The sequence below is a fragment of the Neoarius graeffei genome, chromosome 8 (genome assembly GCF_027579695.1).
Source record: "Neoarius graeffei isolate fNeoGra1 chromosome 8, fNeoGra1.pri, whole genome shotgun sequence".
NCBI classification, from domain to species: domain Eukaryota; kingdom Metazoa; phylum Chordata; class Actinopteri; order Siluriformes; family Ariidae; genus Neoarius; species Neoarius graeffei.
In genome coordinates, this window is record NC_083576.1 from 81,663,472 (window position 1) to 81,687,286 (window position 23,815).

The window sequence follows — 23,815 nt, forward strand, 5'->3', positions numbered from 1 at the left end:
AGTGCAGAGTGAGGAATTAATCAAAAGCCTCAAATTTGACTTAATAAAAGGTAGCAGCAAAGAAGAAAGTATTCAGCCTTGATTTAAATGAACTGAAAGATGCAGCAGACACAAAGTACTTTATATTTATTAATGTGGGAAATACGCTCAGCATAATATGTACGTATTTATCACAAAAAAAATACATGCATGTATTTATTATTTTGAAAACCCACCAGCCGACTGATCTGGCACGTTTTAATTGTACGACAGTAATGACGTAAGTAACAGCGTGACGGAGTAGTGTCTGAAAGTGTTTTTTCATTTTACCAATGAGCTCACTATATAGTCCTCAATATAGTAATTCCCTATATAGAGTAGTGAACAAGTGAGTGATTTCAGATACAGGGTTTGGCAATAATATTCATGAGGAAAGTGCTACCTGATTGGAGGGGGGGAGGGGGGAGCACTGGCTTATTATTATTTAAAGGAACAGGCCTGGGCGGCACGGTGGCGTAGTGGTTAGTGCTGTCGCCTCACAGCAAGAAGGTCCAGGTTCGAGCCCCATGGCCGGCGAGGGCCTTTCTGTGTGGAGTTTGCATGTTCTCCCCGTGTCCGCGTGGGTTTCCTCCAGGTGCTCCGGTTTCCCCCACAGTCCAAAGACATGCAGGTTAGGTTAACTGGTGACTCTAAATTGACCGTAGGTGTGAGTGTGAATGGTTGTCTGTGTCTATGTGTCAGCCCTGTGATGACCTGGCGACTTGTCCAGGGTGTACCCCGCCTTTTGCCCATAGTCAGCTGGGATAGGCTCCAGCTTGCCAGCGACCCTGTAGAACAGGATAAAGCAGCTAGAGATAATGAGATGAGGTGAGTCCAAATAAAATAATGACAATTGTCAAGTTGCTGCAGATACTATTCTGTTTTTTCTTATAGTTATGTTATAAATCTTGAATGTGGACAGATCTCTTTTCATTATCCTTTTTTTTTTAAATCTACTATATTGGCACACATAAAAGGAGAATATAATAAAACATCAAAGCGAATCCGCTTTGTAAAGATATCCAGATAGTACTAGGTACTTGCTACATTCAGGAGAAGCACAACAGTTCCTTCTTTTCAAGCTTTCTTTTACTTCCTTGTGTCTCTATACTCATTTAATAAAAGACCTTAGGATGACACTGTGGTTATAAGTTTGTTCTACATTTTTTTTGTGTGTGAGTAAATAGAAACTGCTGTACATGCAGGTATGAGTTAATGTTGTGAGCAAGGAACTGAGAAAAGATTTGTCCAAGAAATCATTTGGGATCGAACCCAAAACCCTGTAGTTACGAGACACAATCTGATACTACCTGTTAAACCACAGTCCCACCCAAATGTATAACTTTGGGTTTGCGTTACTTAATATTTTGCATTATTTCAGTTGATTTCATACTCACCACCGCACATGGACCTCTATATGTGCATCCAAAATGGCCACAACGTCAGCACTAGCGGCTGTCCAACCAGAGACGCGAGCTTGTGCGAGGCCCATCTGCCGATCGTGTCTCACTCTGAGGAATTTCAGCTGAGGATGCTGCTTCTCTGTGACAGCAATGTAGAAATCAAGACGCTCTCTCAGGTCCTCTGTGCAAAAGCAGTAGTGTGATGTTAGCAAAATGTGATTAACATTCATGAACTGGTCTTATCCACAAGTTTTTGGTATTCTTACAAAGGTATGGAGGATATTTTGTGACCCAACTTTAATTATATGTGTCAATCTATCAATCAATAAATCCAGAAATATAATGTCCAATAAATACATCAAGGGCAGCACAGTGGTGTAGTGGTTAGCACTGTCGCCTCACAGCAAGAAGGTCAGGGTTCGAGCCCCGTGGCCGGCGAGGGCCTTTCTGTGCAGACTTTGCATGTTCTCCCCGTGTCCACGTGGGTTTCCTCCGGGTGCTCCGGTTTCCCCCACAGTCCAAAGACATGCAGGTTAGGTTAACTGGTGACTCTAAATTGACCGTAGGTGTGAATGTGAGTGTGAATGGTTGTCTGTGTCTATGTGTCAGCCCTGTGATGACCTGGCGACTTGTCCAGGGTGTACCCTGCCTTTCGCCCGTAGTCAGCTGGGATAGGCTCCAGCTTGTCTGCGACCCTGTAGAACAGGATAAAGCGGCTATGGGTGGTAAAAGGGAGCAACTGGACTTGCTTGAAGATTCTTGAAGACGTTTCACCTCTCATCCGAAAGGCTTCTTCAGTTCTGTCTGACTGGTAGGGAGTATCAGGTATTTATCCCCTCATGGATGAAAAGCTCATCTAAGGTGTCGTTGAGTCATCCTGTTGGTGTGGGTCACTGGGGGCTGAATGTGAATGGCCTCGAGAGTCGTTAGGGTGATCAATGGATTGCCCGTTAAGGTGATCAATGGAATGCTGATTCTCTCTGTCCTCCTGTGAGCCACTGAAAACAGCTGGGTTTTGGGCCCTGTCCACACGGCAACGGATTCAGGTGACTCCGATACAATTGCTTATCATTTAGGCCTGGCGTCCACATGGCACCGGTGTTTTGGGTGCCCAAAACGCAATCTTTTTGAGAACGGGTTCCAGAGTGGAAAGATCTGGCAACGTTGCCGTTGTGAAGTCATCTGAATGAGTAGAACGGATTTGTTTACGATGACGTCACAACCACATGACTGTGAGTGCTTCATGCCATGTAGAAGTGTAACGAACTCGATGCGAGTTGTCAACAAATCCTATAACTTGGTTCATGAAACGCGCTTACAAAATATTTTCACTGTGAATATTTATTGTGTAATGGTGCAAAGTGAGAGAGAGAGAGAGAGAGAGAGAGAGAGAGAGAGAGAGACTCTGCCCTTAGGGCAGAGTCAATCCTGCCAGCAAAAATAGGGAAAAAAAGGAGCGATCTCACCTCTTCAGATGTTGGTTTAAGTCCGACAATACATTCCTCAAAAAGGGCGTAGAAGAGCAAATTAATCCATCAACGTGTAGCATTCAATTTATTCTGGACCATTAAAGACGCCGCCTTCTGCGTAGAATCATACGTCATCCTCGCCGCCATACTGGATAGGTCAAAGCGGAGAATAAAGATTCATGTGCTGCGTTTAACTGTACCAACAGGTTTACCGTCCAAACGAGATCACATGGGATTACCTTTCACAGGTGAGAAACAACAAATTAATCCATCAACGTGTAGCATTCAATTTATTCCGGACCATTAAAGACTCCGCCTTCCGCGTAGAATCATACGTCATCCTCGCCGCCATATTGGATAGGTCAAAGCGGAGAATAAAGATTAGCTGCGTTTAACTGTACCAACAGGTTTGCCGTCCAAACGAGATCACATGGGATTACCTTTCACAGGTGAGACTGGAAAAATACTTTTCATTGTATTTGGTCATTATAATGTAATTTTACGAACAGATTTTCCTGACTTTGTGGCTAATATGAAGTCTCGCACATAATAGTTTATGCGCATGCGTCCTTACTTCTTCTATTGTTCTGGTGTCTCCGAAGGGACCGTCTTACAGTGCCCCTAGAGGTGTGGCATGTGTATTGCATCGTTTTCAGCAAGCGTTGCGTTGCCATATGGACCTGATATTTTACTGATTGTTGCCCATTTGGACGCAATATATTTTTAAATAACATCTCGTTGCCGTTATCGTGTGGATGTAGCCTTGGTGTGCATTCAGTTGTCTGGGAAGTGTGCCAAGGACTGCATTGTAGGTGGCTGATAAATTATGTCTTAGACCCCCACCTCTGTTCAGTGATGGCCATTCCAGGTTGACAAAAATGGCTTCTTTAACTTCTCGCTCATACCAACAATCCTCTCTGGCTAAAATGCGTACGTTGCAATCCTGAAATGAGTGTCCTTTGTTGTTAAGATGAAGGTAGACAGCAGAGTCCTGGCCCGAGGAACTGGCTCTCCTGTGTTGAGCCATACGCCTGTGAAGCGGTTGTTCTCTTTTCCCTCTACCGTTGTAGGGATGTTCTGAGCCCTGTGTTGCAAGGTCCTAATGACTCCCAATTTGTGTTCCAGTGGGTGGTGAGAGTCGAAGAGTAGGTACTGGTCCGTGTGTGGGGGTTTCCGGTAGACCTCGATGCTAAGGCTTCTGTCTTGTCTAATGTGTACATCACAATCCAAGAAGGCTAGATTATTCCCACTTACGTCCTCCCGAGTGAAATTGATGTTGATATCAGGAGGACGTAAGTGGAAATAATCTAGCCTTCTTGGATTGTGATGTACACATTAGACAAGACAGAAGCCTTAGCATCGAGGTCTACCGGAAACCCACACACACGGACCAGTACCTACTCTTCGACTCTCACCACCCACTGGAACACAAATTGGGAGTCATTAGGACCTTGCAACACAGGGCTCAGAACATCCCTACAACGGTAGAGGGAAAAGAGAAGGAGCAGAATCACATCAGGAAAGCACTTCAGAACTGTGGGTATCCCAACTGGTCTTTCTTCAAGAGCAGAAAAAGGAACATAACAGACAAGGAGGATAACAGGAACAAACGCAAGAACATTGTCATTCCCTACATTTCTGGTCTATCTGAGAAACTCAGGAGGATCTTCTACAAACACAACATTCTGGTACGTTTCAGACCCAGTAACACCCTGAAGCAGAAACTGGTCCACCCTAATGACAGAATACCCAGACACAAACAGGACAACGTAGTGTATGCCATTCAGTGCAGTGAGGAATGCACGGACTCATATTGGTGAAACCAAACAACCACTTCACAGGCGTATGGCTCAACACAGGAGAGCCAGTTCCTCGGGCCAGGACTCTGCTGTCTACCTTCATCTTAACAACAAAGGACACTCATTTCAGGATTGCAGTGTATGCATTTTAGCCAGAGAGGATCGTTGGTATGAGCGAGGAGTTAAAGAAGCCATTTTTGTCAACCTGGAACGGCCATCACTGAACAGAGGTGGGGGTCTAAGACATAATTTATCAGCCACCTACAATGCAGTCCTTGGCACACTTCCCAGACAACTGAATGCACACCAAAACCCAGCTGTTTTCAGTGGCTCACAGGAGGACAGAGAGAATCAGCATTCCATTGATCACCTTAACGGGCAATCCTTTGATCACCCTAACGACTCTCGAGGCCATTCACATTCAGCCCCCAGTGACCCACACCAACAGGATGACTCAACGACACCTTAGATGAGCTTTTCATCCATGAGAGGATAAATACCTGATACTCCCTACCAGTCAGACAGAACTGAAGAAGCCTTTCGGACGAAAGGTGAAACGTCTTCAAGAATCTTCAAGCAAGTCCAGTTGCTCTTTTTTACCACCCACAGTTACTATGACCTGGATGACTGAGAATCTTCACAGACAGATAAAGCGGCTAGAGATAATGAGATGAGATGAGATAAATACATCAATAAATCTTTCAATTTATTATTATAAAATGTATTTCAATTTATATTTCATGATTTATTGACACATTGAATAAAGGATGGATTAAAGGATAGATTGAAGGTTTGAAGGATTTTAATATGCAAATTAGAGCTGTTTTGATTGGTCTGTAAAAGCTCAATGAAGTGGCCAAACTGTGGACCTGCAATCACAGACTAAGTGGAGAACAGTATTGCTGATATGCTACATGAAGCAGTAGATAGACTTGATAGAGGAGCAGAAAACTGTTAATATATGAATTAACATTACTACTAAAATCTGTATCTCACTGTGTTATGCACTGTTTTGATAATTTGAATGATGCGATTAACTTTGTTCCTTTTTCTGGTAGTACATGGTCATGCTGCCAACGATCACCGCAATGTTAGCAGAGTGGGGTAGAGATATGTTGTTCCTGGATGATTCATTCATTTTGAACTAATCTTTTGCATTACTCGGGAGTAACGAGTTGTCCAAGTGAGTGATCTGGTCATTTTTTCCTGGGGGGGATGTGCATCAAGTAGGCTCAGGTTCGTTCATGAATGGGACTTTCGGGTATGAGTCTTTTGTTCACTTGTCATGTGACTGCTGTGGAGTTTTATTCCTATCTCTAATTAAGAGAGTGTGGTCTTTCAATTTGAGAGCAGTATTTTTGCTTTTCTTCCCCCCCCCCCCCCCCCCATTTTAAATTTGGTCTGCTTCTGCTCAAAAAAAAAAAAAAACTGCTTATATGCACATTTGCTCTGTTCCTGCTCAAAAAAATACACACAGAAACCCTTGATACCCTTCCCTCTGGCAGGCTTAGGGTCATACAGCAAGGCACCAAAATAGCTTCTTCCCCAGGGCTGTAAAGGCTCTGCTGGAGGCCTGATCCGGACTTGGACTCATACTCTGCACCTTACTGTGTTTGGTTACATTGTATAATTACATACTGCAATTTATACTGCTGCTTATATGCCAATATGCTGCTTTTTAAAAGGCTATGTATTTTATTTATTTATTTTATTAATCCAGCCACTGGGGTGCATAAGCATACTCTTGGTGCCGGTCCCAAGCCCGGATAAACTGGAGAGGGTTGTGTCAGGAAGGGCATCCGGCGTAAAACTGTGCCAAATCTAGCATGCGGATTGAAAAGAGAAATACCATACCGGATCAGTTGGGGCCTGGGTTAACAATGGGTGCCTCTGGTACTGTTAGTCAACAGGGAGCTGGTGGAAAGTATGCTACTGTTGCGCCAAAACGGAGAAGGAAAAAAGGTGGGGGGAAGGCGTGTTAGGAGAGAGCATGAAAGATGGAAGGGAAGGAGCTTAGAATTGAGGGTAGGAACACAATGTGGGAACACTAACTGGCAGAGCGAGAGAGTTAGCAGGTATGATGGAAAGAAGGAAGCTAGACATTGTATGTGTGCAGGAAACGAGGTGGAAAGGAAGCAAGGACAAGAACATTGGAGGTGGATGCAAGTTGTTTTATTATGGAGTCGATGGAAAGAGAAATGGTGTTGGTATTGTTTTGAGGGGAGAGTTGGTCAACAGTGTGATTGATGTGAGGGTGTCAGAGTGATAGGCATGAAGTTGGAGATTCAAGGAGTGGTAATCAATGCTGTGTGTGTGTATGCCCCACAGGTTGGATGTGAGAATGAAGAGAAAGAGTCTTTCTGGGAAAAGATGGATGAAGTGGTAGAAAGTATACTGAGGGAGGAGCGCATGTTGATAGGAGCATATTTCAATGGACATGTTGGCGAGGGAAACAAAGGAGATGAGGACATGATGGGCAGGTATGGTGTAAGAGAGAGAAATGTGGAAGGGCAAATGGTGGTTGATTTTTCAAAGAGAATGAATTTGGCAATAGTCAATACATACTTAGAGAAGAAAGAGCAGCACAGGGTGATGTTTAAGAATGGAGGATGATCTACACAGGTGGACTACATACTCTGCAGAAGGGGTAACCTGAAGGAGATTGGAGACTGTAAAGTGATGGCAGACGAGAGTGTAGCTAGACAACATTGGGTGGTTGTGTGCAGGATGAGCTTGAAAGTGAAAAAGAGGAAGCGTGAAATAGTGGAGCCAAAGATTAAGTGGTGGAAACTAAAAGAGGTTGAACATCAGAAGGAGTTTAGGGAAGAAATGAGATGAGCATTAAGTGGTAATGGAAGTCTGCCAGAAGATTGGGATACGACTGCTATACTAGTAAGAGAGGCAGCAAGGAAGGTGCTAGGGTGGTCATCGGGAAAGAGGAAGGAAGACAAGGAGACATGGTGGTGGAACAAAGAAGTGCAGGAAATTATAAAAGAAGGAGAGAAAGACCTGTACAGACTAGCTAGGCAGAGAAACAGGGAAGTGAGGGATGTATAGCAAGTAAGAGTGATGAAAGATGTAAATGAAAATGTGCTGACAAACAAAGAGAGTGTATTAAGAAGGTGGAAAGAGTACTTTGAGGACTTATTACATGAGGAAAATCCAAGAGAGAAAAGGTCAGATTCGTTGGCGACAGCAAATCAGGAAGCAGAGTTGGTTAGTAAGGATGAGGTGAGGGCAGCCATGAAAAGAATGAAGACTGGGAAAGCAGTTGGACCAGATGGTATCCCGATTGAGGCTTGGAGATGTTTGGGTGAGATGGATGTGGAGTTCCTAACAAGATTGTTTAATAAGATCCCAGAGAATGAGAAAATGCCAAATGAATGGACAAAGAGTGTGCTACTCCCAATATACAAGAATAAGGGAGATGTACAGAGCTGCAGTAATTACAGAGGGATAAAATTGATGAGTCACACCATGAAGTTATGGGAAAGGGTATTGGAGGCAAGACTGAGAAGAGAGGTAGCAATGTGTGAACAGCAGTACGGGTTTATGCCAAGGAAGAGCATTTCAGATGCAATTTTTCCTTTAAGAATGTTAATGGAGAAGTACAGGGAAGGCCAGAGAAAGCTACATTGTGTGTTTGTAGACCTGGAGAAGGCATCCGATAGAGTCCCGAGAGATGAGTTATGGTATTGTATGAGAAAGTGTGGCATGAATGAGAAGTATATTATAGTGGTGCAAGACATGTATGAGAACAGTGAAACAGCAGTGAAGTGTGCATTTGGAACAACTGAATGGTTCAAGGTGAAGGTGGGACTTCATCAAGGATCTGCTTTAAATCCTTTCTTGTTTGCCATAGTGATGGATAGCTTGACGGATGAAGTGAGGCAAGAGTCACCATGGAACATGATGTTTGCGGATGATATTGTGATATATGGTGAAAGTAGAAAGGAGGGTGAGTTGGGTTTGGAGAGATGGAGGTATGTGGAACAAAGAGGAATGAAGGTGAGCAGTAGCAAAACAGAATACATGTGCATCAATGAGCATGGGGATGAGAGTGTAGTGAAGATGCAAGGAGTAGACAAAAAGAAAGTTGGTGAATTCAAGTACCTGGGGTTAACTGTGCAGGAAAATGGGGGCTGCAATAGTGAGGTGAGAAAGAGAGTGCAGGCAGGGTGGAGCAGTTGGAGAAGGATTTCGGGAGTCATTTGTGATAGGAAAGTCCCAGCAAAAGTGAAAGGTAAGATGTATAAGACAGTAGTGAGACCAGCTACGATGTATGGATTGGAGACCGTACCCTTAACGAAGAGACAGGAGGCAAAGTTGGAGGTGGAGGAGTTGAGGATGTTAAGGTTTGCGATAGGAGTAACAAGGTTGGACAGGATAAGGAACGAGCACATCAGAGGGACAGCACATGTGGAGAGCTTGGGAATTAAGCTAAGAGAGATGAGACTGAGATGTTATGGGCACATCCTGAGAACAGATGCAGAGCATGATGGAAGGAGAATTTTGAGGATGGAGCTGCCAGGCACACGAAAATGAGGAAGGCCAAAGAGGAGATACATGGATGTGGTGAGAGAGGACATGAAAGTGGCAGGTGTGGTAGAGAAGGATGCGGAAGACAGGGAGCAATGGAGATGAAAGATCCGCTGTGGCGACCCCTAATCGGGAGCAGCCAAAAGAAGAAGAAGAAGAAGAATATTTAGTTTTATTTTATTGATATGCTGCTGTGATCTGAGCCCTCAAACAGTGTTTCGTTGTATAGTAATGTACAATGACAATAAAGAATGAATCTATCTATCTATCTATCTATCTATCTATCTATCTATCTATCTATCTATCTATCTATCTATCTATCTATCTATCTATCTATCTATCTCTATTAGCTGGTGCGCGTGCCCAAGACTGGCACTACAAAGCCACCCCAGCCTCCGTAGTTCGGGTCCTTTGACCCAGGAACCCGGAAGTCCTGCAGTAAACAAACACAGTAAAGCAACGGGAAAATGCAGCTCTTGCATACACAATCACAGATATGTAAAATAAAAGACCTGAACTTAACTAATGTATGTGTGCTGTTATATGATTACTGCAACTGTGTATGGTCAGAAAAGACGATAGATAAGTGTAACTGTTGCACAATAACTCTACAAACAACCTGCGTGTGTACCCGCAAAGTTATTTAGCTGCTGGCTAGCCACAGCTTGTAGCTTCCAATGTTACTATGTGTCAGTATAGTGTAATATGGTGTGGTGTAGTGTAATGCAGAGATAGACCTCAATCTGCAGAGCTCTGTGTCACAGGTTGGTTCAGCAACACGCTCCGCCATTTTGTTTTTCTCTACTCACAGTATATGAGCTGACAGCCTAGTAGAAGAGTAGCCAATCAGAGCACGTGATTGCTCATATCCAGTGAATATGGATAGAATAAATACTATGTACTATGATTATTTCATCATAGCTTGCATTCTACTGGTTGGTGAATCAATGCGCAAACTCTACCATCACAAAGCATAACACTGACAACTCCTTCCATAAATGTTAAATAAACATCTCCTCACATTTTTATTTGTTAGATTTCAACACAATGTCTCATCAGTTCATTAGTGGTAGATTATGTAGAATGTGGACTTGCAACTGGAACTACCACTGTGAGAGAACACTGCTGTTCAAGAAAATTAATCAACACCTCCTTACCAGTCAGAATTGAGAATTCAGCTGCGTTGTGGAATAATTGCATGTAAATTGTTTTAACTCACCAATTAATCCTGATTAACATCAAATACAAACATAAACTTGTGGCAAATGGAACTGATAAACAGTTTTAATTTTTAACGAACCATTAGAGCTGTGATCGTCCACCAGTATGATCTCCTTGAGCAGGTGAGCGGGCGTTCTGTGGACGATGCTGTGTATGGCTCTCTTTAAGATTGACAGAGCTTCATTCAGGTAGATCAGAACCACACTGAGTGTCGGGAGCTGCTCTGGATACACCTTCTTAGCGCACCTGAATAAGAAAATTAACAGAAACACAATTAAGGTGGGTTTTTTTAGTTATTTTTCTGGATTTTTAAAAGAATTCTCTCTTTTCTAAATGTAAAACGTTAAAATAAATTGACCCACACTGGGGAGGTGGTGGTTGATGTCATGTTGCCTGCACTGCGAAGGCCACCGTTGCCTTTATCCACTGGCAAAAATAAGTGAGTTAATTGAACACAGGTTGCTGCATCTGCCTCAAGTTTCTTTCATTTTTTCCCACCACTCCTTTCCTTTAATTTTATATTACATTAATGGCATTTAGCAGACACTCTTATCCAGAGCGACATACAACATATCCAGAGCAGCCTGGGGAGCAGTTGGGGGTTAGGTGCCTTGCCGAAGGGGACTTCAGCCATTCCTGCTGGTCCTGGGAATCAAACTGGCAACCTTTTAGTCCCAAAGTTGCTTCTCTAACCTTTAGGCCATGGCTTCCCCTTCATTTTCCTTGTTCGTTCTCACAGAATTTGAATAATTTTCTGATAACATCTCGTCCACTATTGGGCTCATCCTCTTTATAAGCTAATTTAGACGACGCAGCTCAATACGTTCTATAAGCCAACCCCCTTCTCCTATACAATCGGACTAGCCAGTTGCCTGATTATCAGTCTACTACTGCACACACATACTATATGACCAACAGTATGTGGACACCTGACCATCACACTCATATGTGGTTCTTTCTCAAACAGTTGCCACAAAGTTTAAAGCACACTATTGTACAGAGTGTCTTTATACGCTGTAGCATTACAATTTTCCTTCAGTTAAACTAAGAGACCCAAACCTGTTCCAGCATGATGATGATGACGATGCCAAGGTGTCCACTGAACACCTTTGGGATGAGCTGGAAGGCCGACTACACCCCAGGCTTCCTCACGTGACATCACTGTCTGTTCTCACTAATCCTCTTGTAGCTAAATGAACACAAATCCCCATAACCACACCCCAAAATCTAGTGGAAAGCTTTCCCAGAAAGTGGAGGTTATAATAATAATAATAATAATAATAATAATAATAATAAAGGGAATAAATCTGGTAATGGGATGTTCAGCAAGCAAATATAGGTGTGATGGTCAGGTGTCCACAAACTTTTGGCCATACAGTGCATAGTTTATTAAGAATCAGTAAGTGAAATGCCAATGAAATACAGACAGCCAAAATCATTACACATGAATGTACTCAGTGTTTGCAAATCTCACATCAGCCGACACCTAATAATGATCAAATATGCCTGGCTCTTACATTTCTTTCTGTGAAACATGATTGGATGGTGTTTCTGTGATACAGTGACCTTCAGTTTGGTTCCTGATGTTTGAGACCTAATGGAAGTTGGTGGTCTGACATTTCATCAGTTCCCCTCTCATAATTTTACTTTGTGTTATTATTTCCCATTTAAGAGGCCGCTGGATGCCAACAAGAGACAAACTACAGGGAACACAAGTGACTTGTAACTTAGGGTTAGATCCATGTGGACCACCTGCCATGTCCTTCCATGTTTTATTATTATTATTATTATTATTATTATTATTATTATTATTATTAATAATTTATGTATTCATTTATTTTCCCTGTTTTGCATTGTTTTTTTTTTTAATTGTTTACAACCCCGATTCCAAAAAAGTTGGGACAAAGTACAAATTGTAAATAAAAACGGAATGCAACAATTTACAAATCTCAAAAACTGATATTGTATTAACAATAGAACATAGACAACATATCAAATGTCGAAAGTGAGACATTTTGAAATTTCATGCCAAATATTGGCTCATTTGAAATTTCATGACAGCAACACATCTCAAAAAAGTTGGGACAGGGGCAATAAGAGGCTGGAAAAGTTAAAGGTACAAAAAAAGGAACAGCTGGAGGACCAAATTGCAACTCATTAGGTCAATTGGCAATAGGTCTTTAACATGACTGGGTATAAAAAGAGCATCTTGGAGTGGCAGCGGCTCTCAGAAGTAAAGATGGGAAGAGGATCACCAATCCCCCTAATTCTGCACCGACAAATAGTGGAGCAATATCAGAAAGGAGTTCGACAGTGTAAAATTGCAAAGAGTTTGAACATATCATCATCTATAGTGCATAATATCATCAAAAGATTCAGAGAATCTGGAAGAATCTCTGTGCGTAAGGGTCAAGGCCGGAAAACCATACTGGGTGCCCGTGATCTTTGGGCCTTTAGACGGCACTGCATCACATACAGGCATGCTTCTGTATTGGAAATCCCAAAATGGGCTCAGGAATATTTCCAGAGAACATTATCTGTGAGCACAATTCACTGTGCCATCCGCCGTTGCCAGCTAAAACTCTATAGTTCAAAGAAGAAGCCGTATCTAAACATGATCCAGAAGCGCAGACGTCTTCTCTGGGCCAAGGCTCATTTAAAATGGACTGTGGCAAAGTGGAAAACTGCTCTGTGGTCAGAGGAATCATAATTTGAAGTTCTTTATGGAAATCAGGGACGCCGTGTCATTCGGACTAAAGAGGAGAAGGACAACCCAAGTTGTTATCAGCGCTCAGTTCAGAAGCCTGCATCTCTGATGGAATGGGGTTGCATTAGTGCATGTGGCACAGGCAGCTTACACATCTGGAAAGACACCATCAATGCTGAAAGGTATATCCAGGTTCTAGAGCAACATATGCTCCCATCCAGACGACGTCTCTTTCAGGGAAGACCTTGCATTTTCCAACATGACAATGCCAAACCACACACTGCATCAATTACAGCATCATGGCTTCGTAGAAGAAGGGTCCGGGTACTGAACTGGCCAGCCTGCAGTCCAGATCTTTCATCCATAGAAAACATTTGGTGCATCATAAAATGGAAGATACGACAAAAAAGACCTCAGACATTTGAGCAACTACAATCCTACATTAGACAAGAATGGGTTAACATTCCTATCCCTAAACTTGAGCAACTTGTCTCCTCAGTCCCCAGACATTTACAGACTGTTGTAAAGAGAAAAGGGGATGTCTCACAGTGGTAAACATGGCCTTGTCCCAACTTTTTTGAGATGTGTTGTTGTCATGAAATTTAAAATCACCTAATTTTTCTCTTTAAATTATACATTTTCTCAGTTTAAACATTTGATATGTCATCTATGTTTTATTCTGAATAAAATATGGAATTTTGAAACTTCCACATCATTGCATTCTGTTTTTATTTACAATTTGTACTTTGTCCCAACTTTTTTGGAATCGGGGTTGTAATAAAAAAAGGGTCACCTAGGATCACAGGTGTCTGGAAGCACTCGGTCAATTGGTAGCCGGTCACTCAGGTAGACATTGTATCCATATTTCTGAAAGCCTGCCTCTGCCTCACGTTGATCGTCATTGGAAAGATTTCTTCCCCATGTTCGAAACAGTGCAGATTGTGGGAACAGCAGAGAATTATGAAGTCTTGCACTTTTCTTTTCTTCTCTGGCTTTTTTTTGCATCTCCTCCAGCATCTTCTGCATTCGATTTTGTTTTTCTTCAAAGGATATCAACAGGTCATCTAGAAATAAGCAACTGAGGTCAGTAAAACAAGATATTACATGACATTACAGGAATTTAGCAGACGCTCTTATCCAGAGTGACGTATAACATACCCAGAGCAGCCTGGGCACTTCAGCCATTAGACCATGGCTTCCCCATATCATTGATATTAAGAAAGACAACCCAAAAGGCACATGTTATTCAATTTTATAGTCCCATGGAAGAACTCCTGTAGCACAAACTGCTGAAAAAGTTAATGAGGACAGCTTTCTGATTTAGCTTTTATTAATGTTTTTTTCAGCAGTTTCTGCTACAGGAGCTCTTCTGTGAGATTGGAACTTTGGAACATATGAGCTAGCCTTCGTGCCCCATGCGAATCAATGAGCCTTTGACACCTATAACCCTGTCGCCGGTTCACTGGTTGTCCTTTGGATCCTTGAACCACTTTTGGTAGGTACTAACCACTGCATACCGGGAACACCCCACAAGATGCGCCATTTTGGAGCTGTTCAGACCCAGTCATCTCACCATTACCATTTGGCCCTTGTCAAAGTTGCTCAAAACAAAAAACAAAAGTAATGAAGGTGTCGAGACACAGTGGTGGCACACTGAACATCTACATAGAGAGAGAAAATGGAACAAGTAAGTAAGTTCAAATACTAGGGAGCACTAATCACAGATGATGGAAAATGTCTCATCTCATCTCATCTTCTCTAGCCGCTTTATCGTGTTCTATAGGGTCACAGGCAAGCTGGAGCCTATCTCAGCTGACTACGGGCAAAAGGCGGGGCACACCCTGGACAAGTCGCCAGGTCATCACAGGGCTGACACATAGACACAGACAACCATTCACACTCACACCTATGGTCAATTTAGAGTCACCAGTTAACCTAACCTGCATGTCTTTGGACTGTGGGGGAAACCGGAGCACCCGGAGGAAACCCATGCGGTCACGGGGAGAACATGCAAACTCCACACAGACAGGCCCTCACTGGCCACAGGGCTCGAACCCGGACCTTCTTGCTGTGAGGCGACAGCACTAACCACTACACCACCATGCCGCCCCTGATGGAAAATGTGAAGAAGAAATAAGAGCAAAAATCGCCATGGTAAAGAATGCATTTGGGTTCGTCTCAGAAACTGGTCTCTCATTTGGGACATTATGGTCAAAAAATAAATTTTCTAATTTTACTTTTTTTTTTTTGCATTTACCTAACACTCAATGTTTCTTTTGTCATGTTTAATAAGAATAAAGATAGTATATTGCTTTATCTGGCCTTCACGGTGGAATTTTTTTAAATTACAATTCAAATGCTTTTGTAAAATTGATTTACATATAAAATAACTACATCATGAAGAATTAAAGCCCCTCCTTCAAAGATGAGTGAAAATATTGAATAAATTTCCTCTTTTTGATTGCTTGGGTTAAAAATACCAAATTATGATGACTGAATTGATTATTCACTTAAATATCAATAATATGATACCTTTTGGGTATTTGATATGGTGAAATAGGACAATAGGACGCAATGGAAAAATCAAGAACACACCGGAAAGATGAGTCACTCAGATCCTTACACTTCCCCATTTTTCCTGCTTCCAACACATCAACTTCAAGAACTGACTGTTCTCCTTCTTGCTGCCTAATACAGGGTTAGTCAAAATTATGTTAACACTTAAATGGTAGAAACCATTTATTCACAAAACATACATCATATGTGCAAGATGATTTACAGGATGGGCTCAACCTGTTCGCCATCGCGTTCAACACACAAAAACCAGCGAGCAACAGTACCATTTAAAGCCCGGACACACATTTTGCGGAGAATAGATGATACCACAGTCCTTATTCTGTCCTTGAGGTCATTGATATCACAAACTTTCCTGCTATACATGCGCTCCTTCACCATAGCCCATAACCAGAAATCACAGGGCGTCAAATCAGGAGAGTGTGGAGGCCACGGCAATGGTCCACCGCGACCTATCCATCGACCTGGAAATGCATGTTTGAGATAAGCACAAACAGTATGGCCAAAATGTGGCGGTGCGCCATCCTGTTGGAAATACCCCACCAATCAGATCTGTAGTGGAAGTTAATCAGTGGCGTACTGCTGCACCATCTGTAAGTAGACGTCTGACGTCAGTGTTGGGGTGTCAAAAAAGTAGGGCACAATTACGCCAGCAGTGGTCACAGTGCACCACACATTCAGGAGAAAAATAATCCATGAGTGTTAACATAATTGACTAACCCTGTATATCCCACCCCTTTAACAGGTGCCATTGTAATGAGATACTCTGTGTTATTCACTTCTTCACCTGTCAGTGGTTTTAATGTTATGGCTGATTGGTGTACTGCTAACTGGACATACAACCTTATATCCTCTCTCATCCTGTTACCGTGCCCTCTGTAAATATAAATTTAAAGATGTACAGACAATATTTATATATTGTAGCCTGACTCTCCACTGTCCATCACTGTGTATAATGTAACATATATCATCACTATGCTGCAGTACATACTTCTGGCACTTATCTGTAAATAATCTGTATTTTGCACTTCTGGTTAGATGCTAACTGAATTTCATTGGTTTTGTACCACTATTCTGCACAATGACTATGTTGAATTTACAACCCCGATTCCAAAAAAAGTTGGGACAAAGTACAAATTGTAAATAAAAATGGAATGCAATAATTTACAAATCTCAAAAACTGATATTGTATTCACAATAGAACATAGACAACATATCAAATGTCGAAAGTGAGACATTTTGAAATTTCATGCCAAATATTGGCTCATTTGAAATTTCATGACAGCAACACATCTCAAAAAAGTTGGGACAGGGGCAATAAGAGGCTGGAAAAGTTAAAGGTACAAAAAAAGGAACAGCTGGAGGACCAAATTGCAACTCATTAGGTCAGTTGGCAATAGGTCATTAACATGACTGGGTATAAAAAGAGCATCTTGAAGTGGCAGCGGCTCCCAGAAGTAAAGATGGGAAGAGGATGACCAATCCCCCTAATTCTGTGCCGACAAATAGTGGAGCAATATCAGAAAGGAGTTCGACAGTGTAAAATTGCAAAGAGTTTGAACATATCATCATCATCATCATCATCATCATCTACAGTGCATAATATCATCAAAGGATATAGAGAATCTGGAAGAATCTCTGTGCATAAGGGTCAAGGCCAGAAAACCATACTGGGTGCCCGTGATCTTCGGGCCCTTAGACGGCACTGCATCACATACAGGCATGCTTCTGTATTGGAAATCACAAAATGGACTCAGGAATATTTCCAGAGAACATTATCTGTGAACACAATTCACCGTGCCATCCACCGTTGCCAGCTAAAACTCTATAGTTCAAAGAAGAAGCCGTATCTAAACATGATCCAGAAGCGCAGACGTCTTCTCTGGGCCAAGGCTCATTTAAAATGGACTGTGGCAAAGTGGAAAACTGTTCTGTGGTCAGACGAATCAAAATTTGAAGTTCTTTATGGAAATCAGGGACGCCGTGTCATTCGGACTAAAGAGGAGAAGGGCGACCCAAGTTGTTATCAGCGCTCAGTTCAGAAACCTGCATCTCTGATGGTATGGGGTTGCATTAGTGCGTGTGGCATGGGCAGCTTACACATCTGGAAAGACACCATCAATGCTGAAAGGTATATCCAGGTTCTAGAGCAATATGCTCCCATCCAGACGACGTCTCTTTCAGGGAAGACCTTGCATTTTCCAACATGACAATGCCAAACCACATACTGCATCAATTACAGCATCATGGCTGCATAGAAGAAGGGTCCAGGTACTGAACTGGCCAGCCTGCAGTCCAGATCTTTCACCCATAGAAAACATTTGGCGCATCATAAAAAGGAAGATACAACAAAAAAGACCTAAGACAGTTGAGCAACTAGAATCCTACATTAGACAAGAATGGGTTAACATTCCTATCCCTAAACTTGAGCAAGTTGTCTCCTCAGTCCCCAGACGTTTACAGACTGTTGAAAAGAGAAAAGGGGATGTCTCACAGTGGTAAACATGGCCTTGTCCCAACTTTTTTGAGATGTGTTGTTGTCATGAAATTTAAAATCACCTAATTTTTCTCTTTAAATGATACATTTTCTCAGTTTAAACATTTGATATGTCATCTATGTTCTATTCTGAATAAAATATGGAATTTTGAAACTTCCACATCATTGCATTCCATTTTTATTTACAATTTGTACTTTGTCCCAACTTTCTTGGAATCGGGGTTGTACTCTAAATCAAACAATGTTTAAAGGCTTTTTATTTTACAGCACATTATGTTTGTCTGTGACATATGAACAGTCAGGCTGGTGAATAGCAATCTCACTTTTATTACCAGGAAATGTAATTATATTTAAAGGACACAATGCTTATTCAAGCCAGTAGCCTGTGCTGTAAAACACCCCCAGGGCTGTGATGCAAAAGGTCCAACCCTGTGAGCCTTGTTCTTTACCATCATAATAAGTGTTAATACTGTTCTTTTTCTGTGGCAGAATGATTGTACAGCATACATCTTTAATTAAAAAAACACTAGAATTTGGTGCACAAGTTTTAATTTTCTTTGGCCTTTCTGAAATCAACACAAGGTCAAAATTATACATACAGGGTCACTTTGCTTCAAGAAAACCCAAACTGTCACCCTCAGCTGAAAGGAAATTGGTTTGGATGGTCAGGAACAACCTGGGAACCACCATGGCACAGCCCTGCCATGAACTGGAAGCTGATGGATCGCTGTCTACAGTTCAGATCACCATGGACTAATGCCGCTTTTCCACTACAAACGCGGCTGAGCCGTGCCGTGCTGAGTCGAGCTGAGTCGAGCTGAGCGGGGCTGTTGGAGTTGCATTTCGACTACAACCGCGCTGAACCGTGCTGGCTGGAAGTGGGTGGACACATTGGGTGGAGTTAGCGAAAGTGGGTGGATGTCAGGTGATGTCGTTAAGCAGCGCAAACAGTGACATCAGTGAGCTTTTAAGCGGTAGTCTCACGACCCGAATAGTAAACAATAAACATGAAGTCGTTAGTGTTGCTGGTCTTGGTGCTGTGGCTTGTTGTCACCAACAACGCGAACAGATACTGGCAAGAGCGTATAGATGAGGCAAGGCGCATAAGGCTTCAGAAATTCTCGTAATTCGTAATTATTCTCCTTCCGGGTTTGCAGTGTTTACAGATCCCAGCGTGCTCGCGGGGCGTGTGTGGGCATGTGAGGACACTCCTCCTCACCAATCAGTGCACAGGGGAGTGTCTGCTCACGCCCCCAGCCTCACTCGGCTCGCTTTGGCTCGCTTCAGCCCCACTCCAAAACGGTGCGAGTTTTAGGGGCTAAGCAGGGCTGAAGCGAGCTGAGTCGTGCTGTTTTTTGGTAGTCGAAACGCGAGCCGTGTCGGGCTGAGGTGAGCTGAAGCGAGCTGAAGTGAGCTGAAAAAGGGTAGTGGAAAAGGGCCATAAGAGGCTGCTATCCAAGAAATAACCCCCTGCTCCAAAATTGACACCTTCAAGCTTAACTAAAGTTTGAAGCTGACCACACGGACAAAGAAAAAGCCTTCTGGAGGAAAGCTGTATGGTCAGATGAGACAAAGATTGAGTTGTTTGGCCACAATGACCACCATGTACAGAGGAACACTGTACCAGCTGGTGGTGGTGGTAGGATCATCATGCTCTGGGGCTGTTTTGCTGCCAGTGGAGCACAAAGTGGATGGAATAATGAAGGAGGACTACCTCGGAATTTTTCAGCATAAACTATCAGAAACTTGAACACGACTTGGGACTTGCAACAGGACAATGAACCCAAAGACGTATCAGAGCTGGTTGTGGAGGATAAAGCAGGCTAACATTAAGCTGAAAACAAGTCCTGAGTTCAACCCTATTGAAAATATATGGATTGTGCTTATAAGTCGAGTCCATGCCAAGAAAAAAGCAAATTTAATTGAACTCTACCAATTCTACCATGAAGAGTCATGAAATATCCAACCAGAATTCTGCCAGAAGCTTCTTCATGGTAAACAAAAATGTCAAGGTGAGTCTTGGAACAGATATTTTACCCAAATATCAGGTGTGCTGTATGTATATTTTTGACCCTGTATGTATAATTTTGACCCTGTGTTGATTTCAGAAAATGCAAAGAAAATTAAAATTTGTACACCAAATTTTAGTGTTTTTTTTAATTAAAGATGTATGCTGTACAATCATTCTGCCACAGAAAAAGAACAGTTCAAAGAAATTACCGAAAGCCCAAATATTGCCATGACATTCATATCCAAAATGACGTCACTGTACGTAAACCTCTGACCACAACTGTATTAACACAGCATGCATTAAAATCATATCTTTACATCAAACTTTTTTTTTTCATCCAAGAGTTTTTTTTCCTCTCTAGTTCAGCTGTTTATGAGAAACTAATTGGTGTTTTAAAACCTTGATCCATGTTCCAGTTTTGAGAATGAGGGTTAAAAAAATCTGATTAATGTGAGCAGAGAAACAGAATGGTTTACTCTACTTTTTCTGATATATTTAAATCAGCTTTGTGAATTGTTTAGTGAGTCATTTTTAGAGACAGAATTAATAAATTGTATTGTGGAAAACCCACCCACAATTTTTTTTCTTTTTTAAAACAATGATCTAAAGATGGGCGGCACGGTGGTGTAGTGGTTAGCGCTGTCGCCTCACAGCAAGAAGGTCCTGGGTTCGAGCCCCGGGGCCGGCGAGGGCCTTTCTGTGTGGAGTTTGCATGTTCTCCCCGTGTCCGCGTGGGTTTCCTCCGGGTGCTCCGGTTTCCCCCACAGTCCAAAGACATGCAGGTTAGGTTAACTGGTGACTCTAAATTGACCATAGGTGTGAATGTGAGTGTGAATGGTTGTCTGTGTCTATGTGTCAGCCCTGTGATGACCTGGCGACTTGTCCAGGGTGTACCCCGCCTTTCGCCCGTAGTCAGCTGGGATAGGCTCCAGCTTGCCTGCGACCCTGTAGAAGGATAAAGCAGCTAGAGATAATGAGATGATGAGATGATCTAAAGATTTTTTTCTGTAGTATTTTCACTGGAGAGGAAAAAAAAACCTTAACATCTTATTAACTGAAAACATCTGTTACATTTAACAGTTATTCCATGAAATCGAGTCGTACCGGTACATGAGCTGATAGCTGATGAGTCACGTAGCACCGAGTTGGCTATAAGCCATGTACGACAAGCTTGAGTGGAATAACTGTTTGATTCTATCCACATTCACTGGATTTTGAGAAATAGAGCATTTTTATTTTTTGCAATTTCGATAAATAAATACTTTACAAAACATCTGACAAAATCATTTCTGCTTATCAGACATGTGACAAATTGCATACATGCATAATAATTTTAATGCTTAAATATGAAGAATGTAAACAAACCGGCAAAATGATGGTAGCAGTTTGTGAAAAATGCTATAATAATCATTCTTGAAAAATTTAAAAAAAGACACATTCTTACCATCAAATACTTTTTATTCCATATTTTGTTGCTTTTTTGTATTTTTTTTTGGGGGGGGGTTGTTTTCAAGTAGAGTTTTTATTTCGTCCTCGGTTGGTTCAGCAACATGCACTGCCATTTTGTTTTTCTCTACTCATGGTATACAGTTAGGTCCATAAATATTTGGACAGAGGCAACATTTTTCTAATTTTGGTTCTGTACATTACCACAATGAATTATGGACAAAACAATTCAGATGCAGTTGAAGTTCAGACTTTCAGCTTTAATTCAGTGGGTTGAACAAAATGATTGCATAAAAATGTGAGGAACTAAAGCATTTTTTAAATACAATCCCTTCATTTCAGGGGCTCAAAAGGAATTGGACAAATTAAATAATTGTTAATAAAATGTTCATTTCTAATACTTGGTTGAAAACCCTTTGTTGGCAATGACTGCCTGAAGTCTTGAACTCATGGAAATCACCAGACACTGTGTTTCCTCCTTTTTAATGCTCTGCCAGGCCTTTACTGCAGCGGTTTTCAGTTGCTGTTTGTTTGTGGGCCTTTCTGTCTGAAGTTTAGTCTTTAACAAGTGAAATGCATGCTCAATTGGGTTGAGATCAAGTGACTGACTTGGCCATTCAAGAATATTCCACTTCTTTGCTTTAATAAACTCCTGGGTTGCTTTGGCTTTATGTTTTGGGTCATTGTCCATCTGTATTATGAAACGCCGACCAATCAGTTTGGCTGGATTTGAGCACACAGTATGTCTCTGAATACCTCAGCATTCATCCGGCTGCTTCTGTCCTGTGTCACATCATCAATAAACACTAGTGACCCAGTGCCACTGGCAGCCATGCATGCCCAAGCCATCACGCTGCCTCCGCCGTGTTTTACAGATGATGTGGTATGCTTTGGATCATGAGCTGTACCACGCCTTTGCCATACTTTTTTCTTTCCATCATTCTGGTAGAGGTTGATCTTGGTTTCATCTGTCCAAAGAATGTTCTTCCAGAACTGTGCTGGCTTTTTTAGATGTTTTTTTTAGCAAAGTCCAATCTAGCCTTTTTATTCTTGAGGCTTACGAGTGGCTTGCACCATGCAGTAAACCCTCTGTATTTACTTTCATGCAGTCTTCTCTTTATGATAGATTTGGATATTGATACGCCTACCTCCTGGAGAGTGTTGCTCACTTGGTTGGCTGTTGTGAAGGGGTTTTTCTTCACCATGGAAATTATTCTGCGATCATCCACTACTGTTGTCTTCTGTGAGTGTCCAGGTCTTTTTGCATTGATGAGTTCACCAGTGCTTTCTTTCTTTCTCAGGATGTACCAAACTGTAGATTTTGCCACTCCTAATATTGTAGCAATTTCTCGGATGGTTTTTTTTCTGTTTTCGCAGCTTAAGGATGGCTTGTTTCACCTGCATGGAGAGCTCCTTTGACCGCATGTTTTCTTCACAGCAAAATCTTCCAAATGCAAGCACCACACCTCAAATCAACTCCAGGCCTTTTATCTGCTTAATTGAGAATGACATAACGAAGGAATTTCCCACACCTGCCCATGAAATAGCCTTTGAGTCAATTGTCCAATTACTTTTGGTCCCTTTAAAAACAGGGTGGCACATGTTAAGGAGCTGAAACTCCTAAACCCTTCATCCAATTTTAATGTGGATACCCTCGAATGAAAGCTGAAAGTCTGGACTTTATGTCCATATCCGTTATATAACTATAACTTGAATATGTTTCAGTAAACAGGTAAAAAAACCAAAATTTGTGTCAGTGTCCAAATATATATGGACCTAACTGTATGTGCTGATATCCTAGTAGTAGAGTAGCCAATCAGAGTATGCGGTTGCTCATATCCAGTGAACGTTGATAGAATAAAGTCAGATGTAGCTACTATTTCCTGTTATAAGATTACAGAAAACAAAATACAAGATTATTAAACCTATTTTTGGACATTTCCCCCATAATTGTACTAATTCCTAATTTTCAAAATGTATTAATTTATTTCTTGAATGAAGGAATAGAAAACAGAATAGAAAAGAAAATTTAAAGCTTAGAATGAGTAAAGCATCTAAAACAATAGAATAATCATGTTTTCAATTTATAATAATTAAAAAAAAATCAGAAATATTAGATAGTTTTGCTCAT

The 23,815-nt window shown here is 41.7% G+C and overlaps 1 protein-coding gene across 2 annotated transcripts in view; it reads right to left on the reverse strand.

Moving 5' to 3' along the window:
• The window catches only part of LOC132890946 (probable polypeptide N-acetylgalactosaminyltransferase 8), a 72,274-nt gene that overhangs the window by 29,053 nt on the left and 19,406 nt on the right, over nt 1-23,815 (reverse strand). For both annotated transcript variants that reach the window (XM_060928343.1, XM_060928342.1), the window contains 3 exons: nt 13,950-14,220; nt 10,529-10,695; nt 1,416-1,602 (listed from right to left, as the gene is read on the reverse strand). In XM_060928343.1, coding sequence (XP_060784326.1) covers nt 1,416-1,602; nt 10,529-10,695; nt 13,950-14,220 — 625 coding nt within the window. The remainder of the gene's footprint in view (nt 1-1,415; nt 1,603-10,528; nt 10,696-13,949; nt 14,221-23,815) is intronic.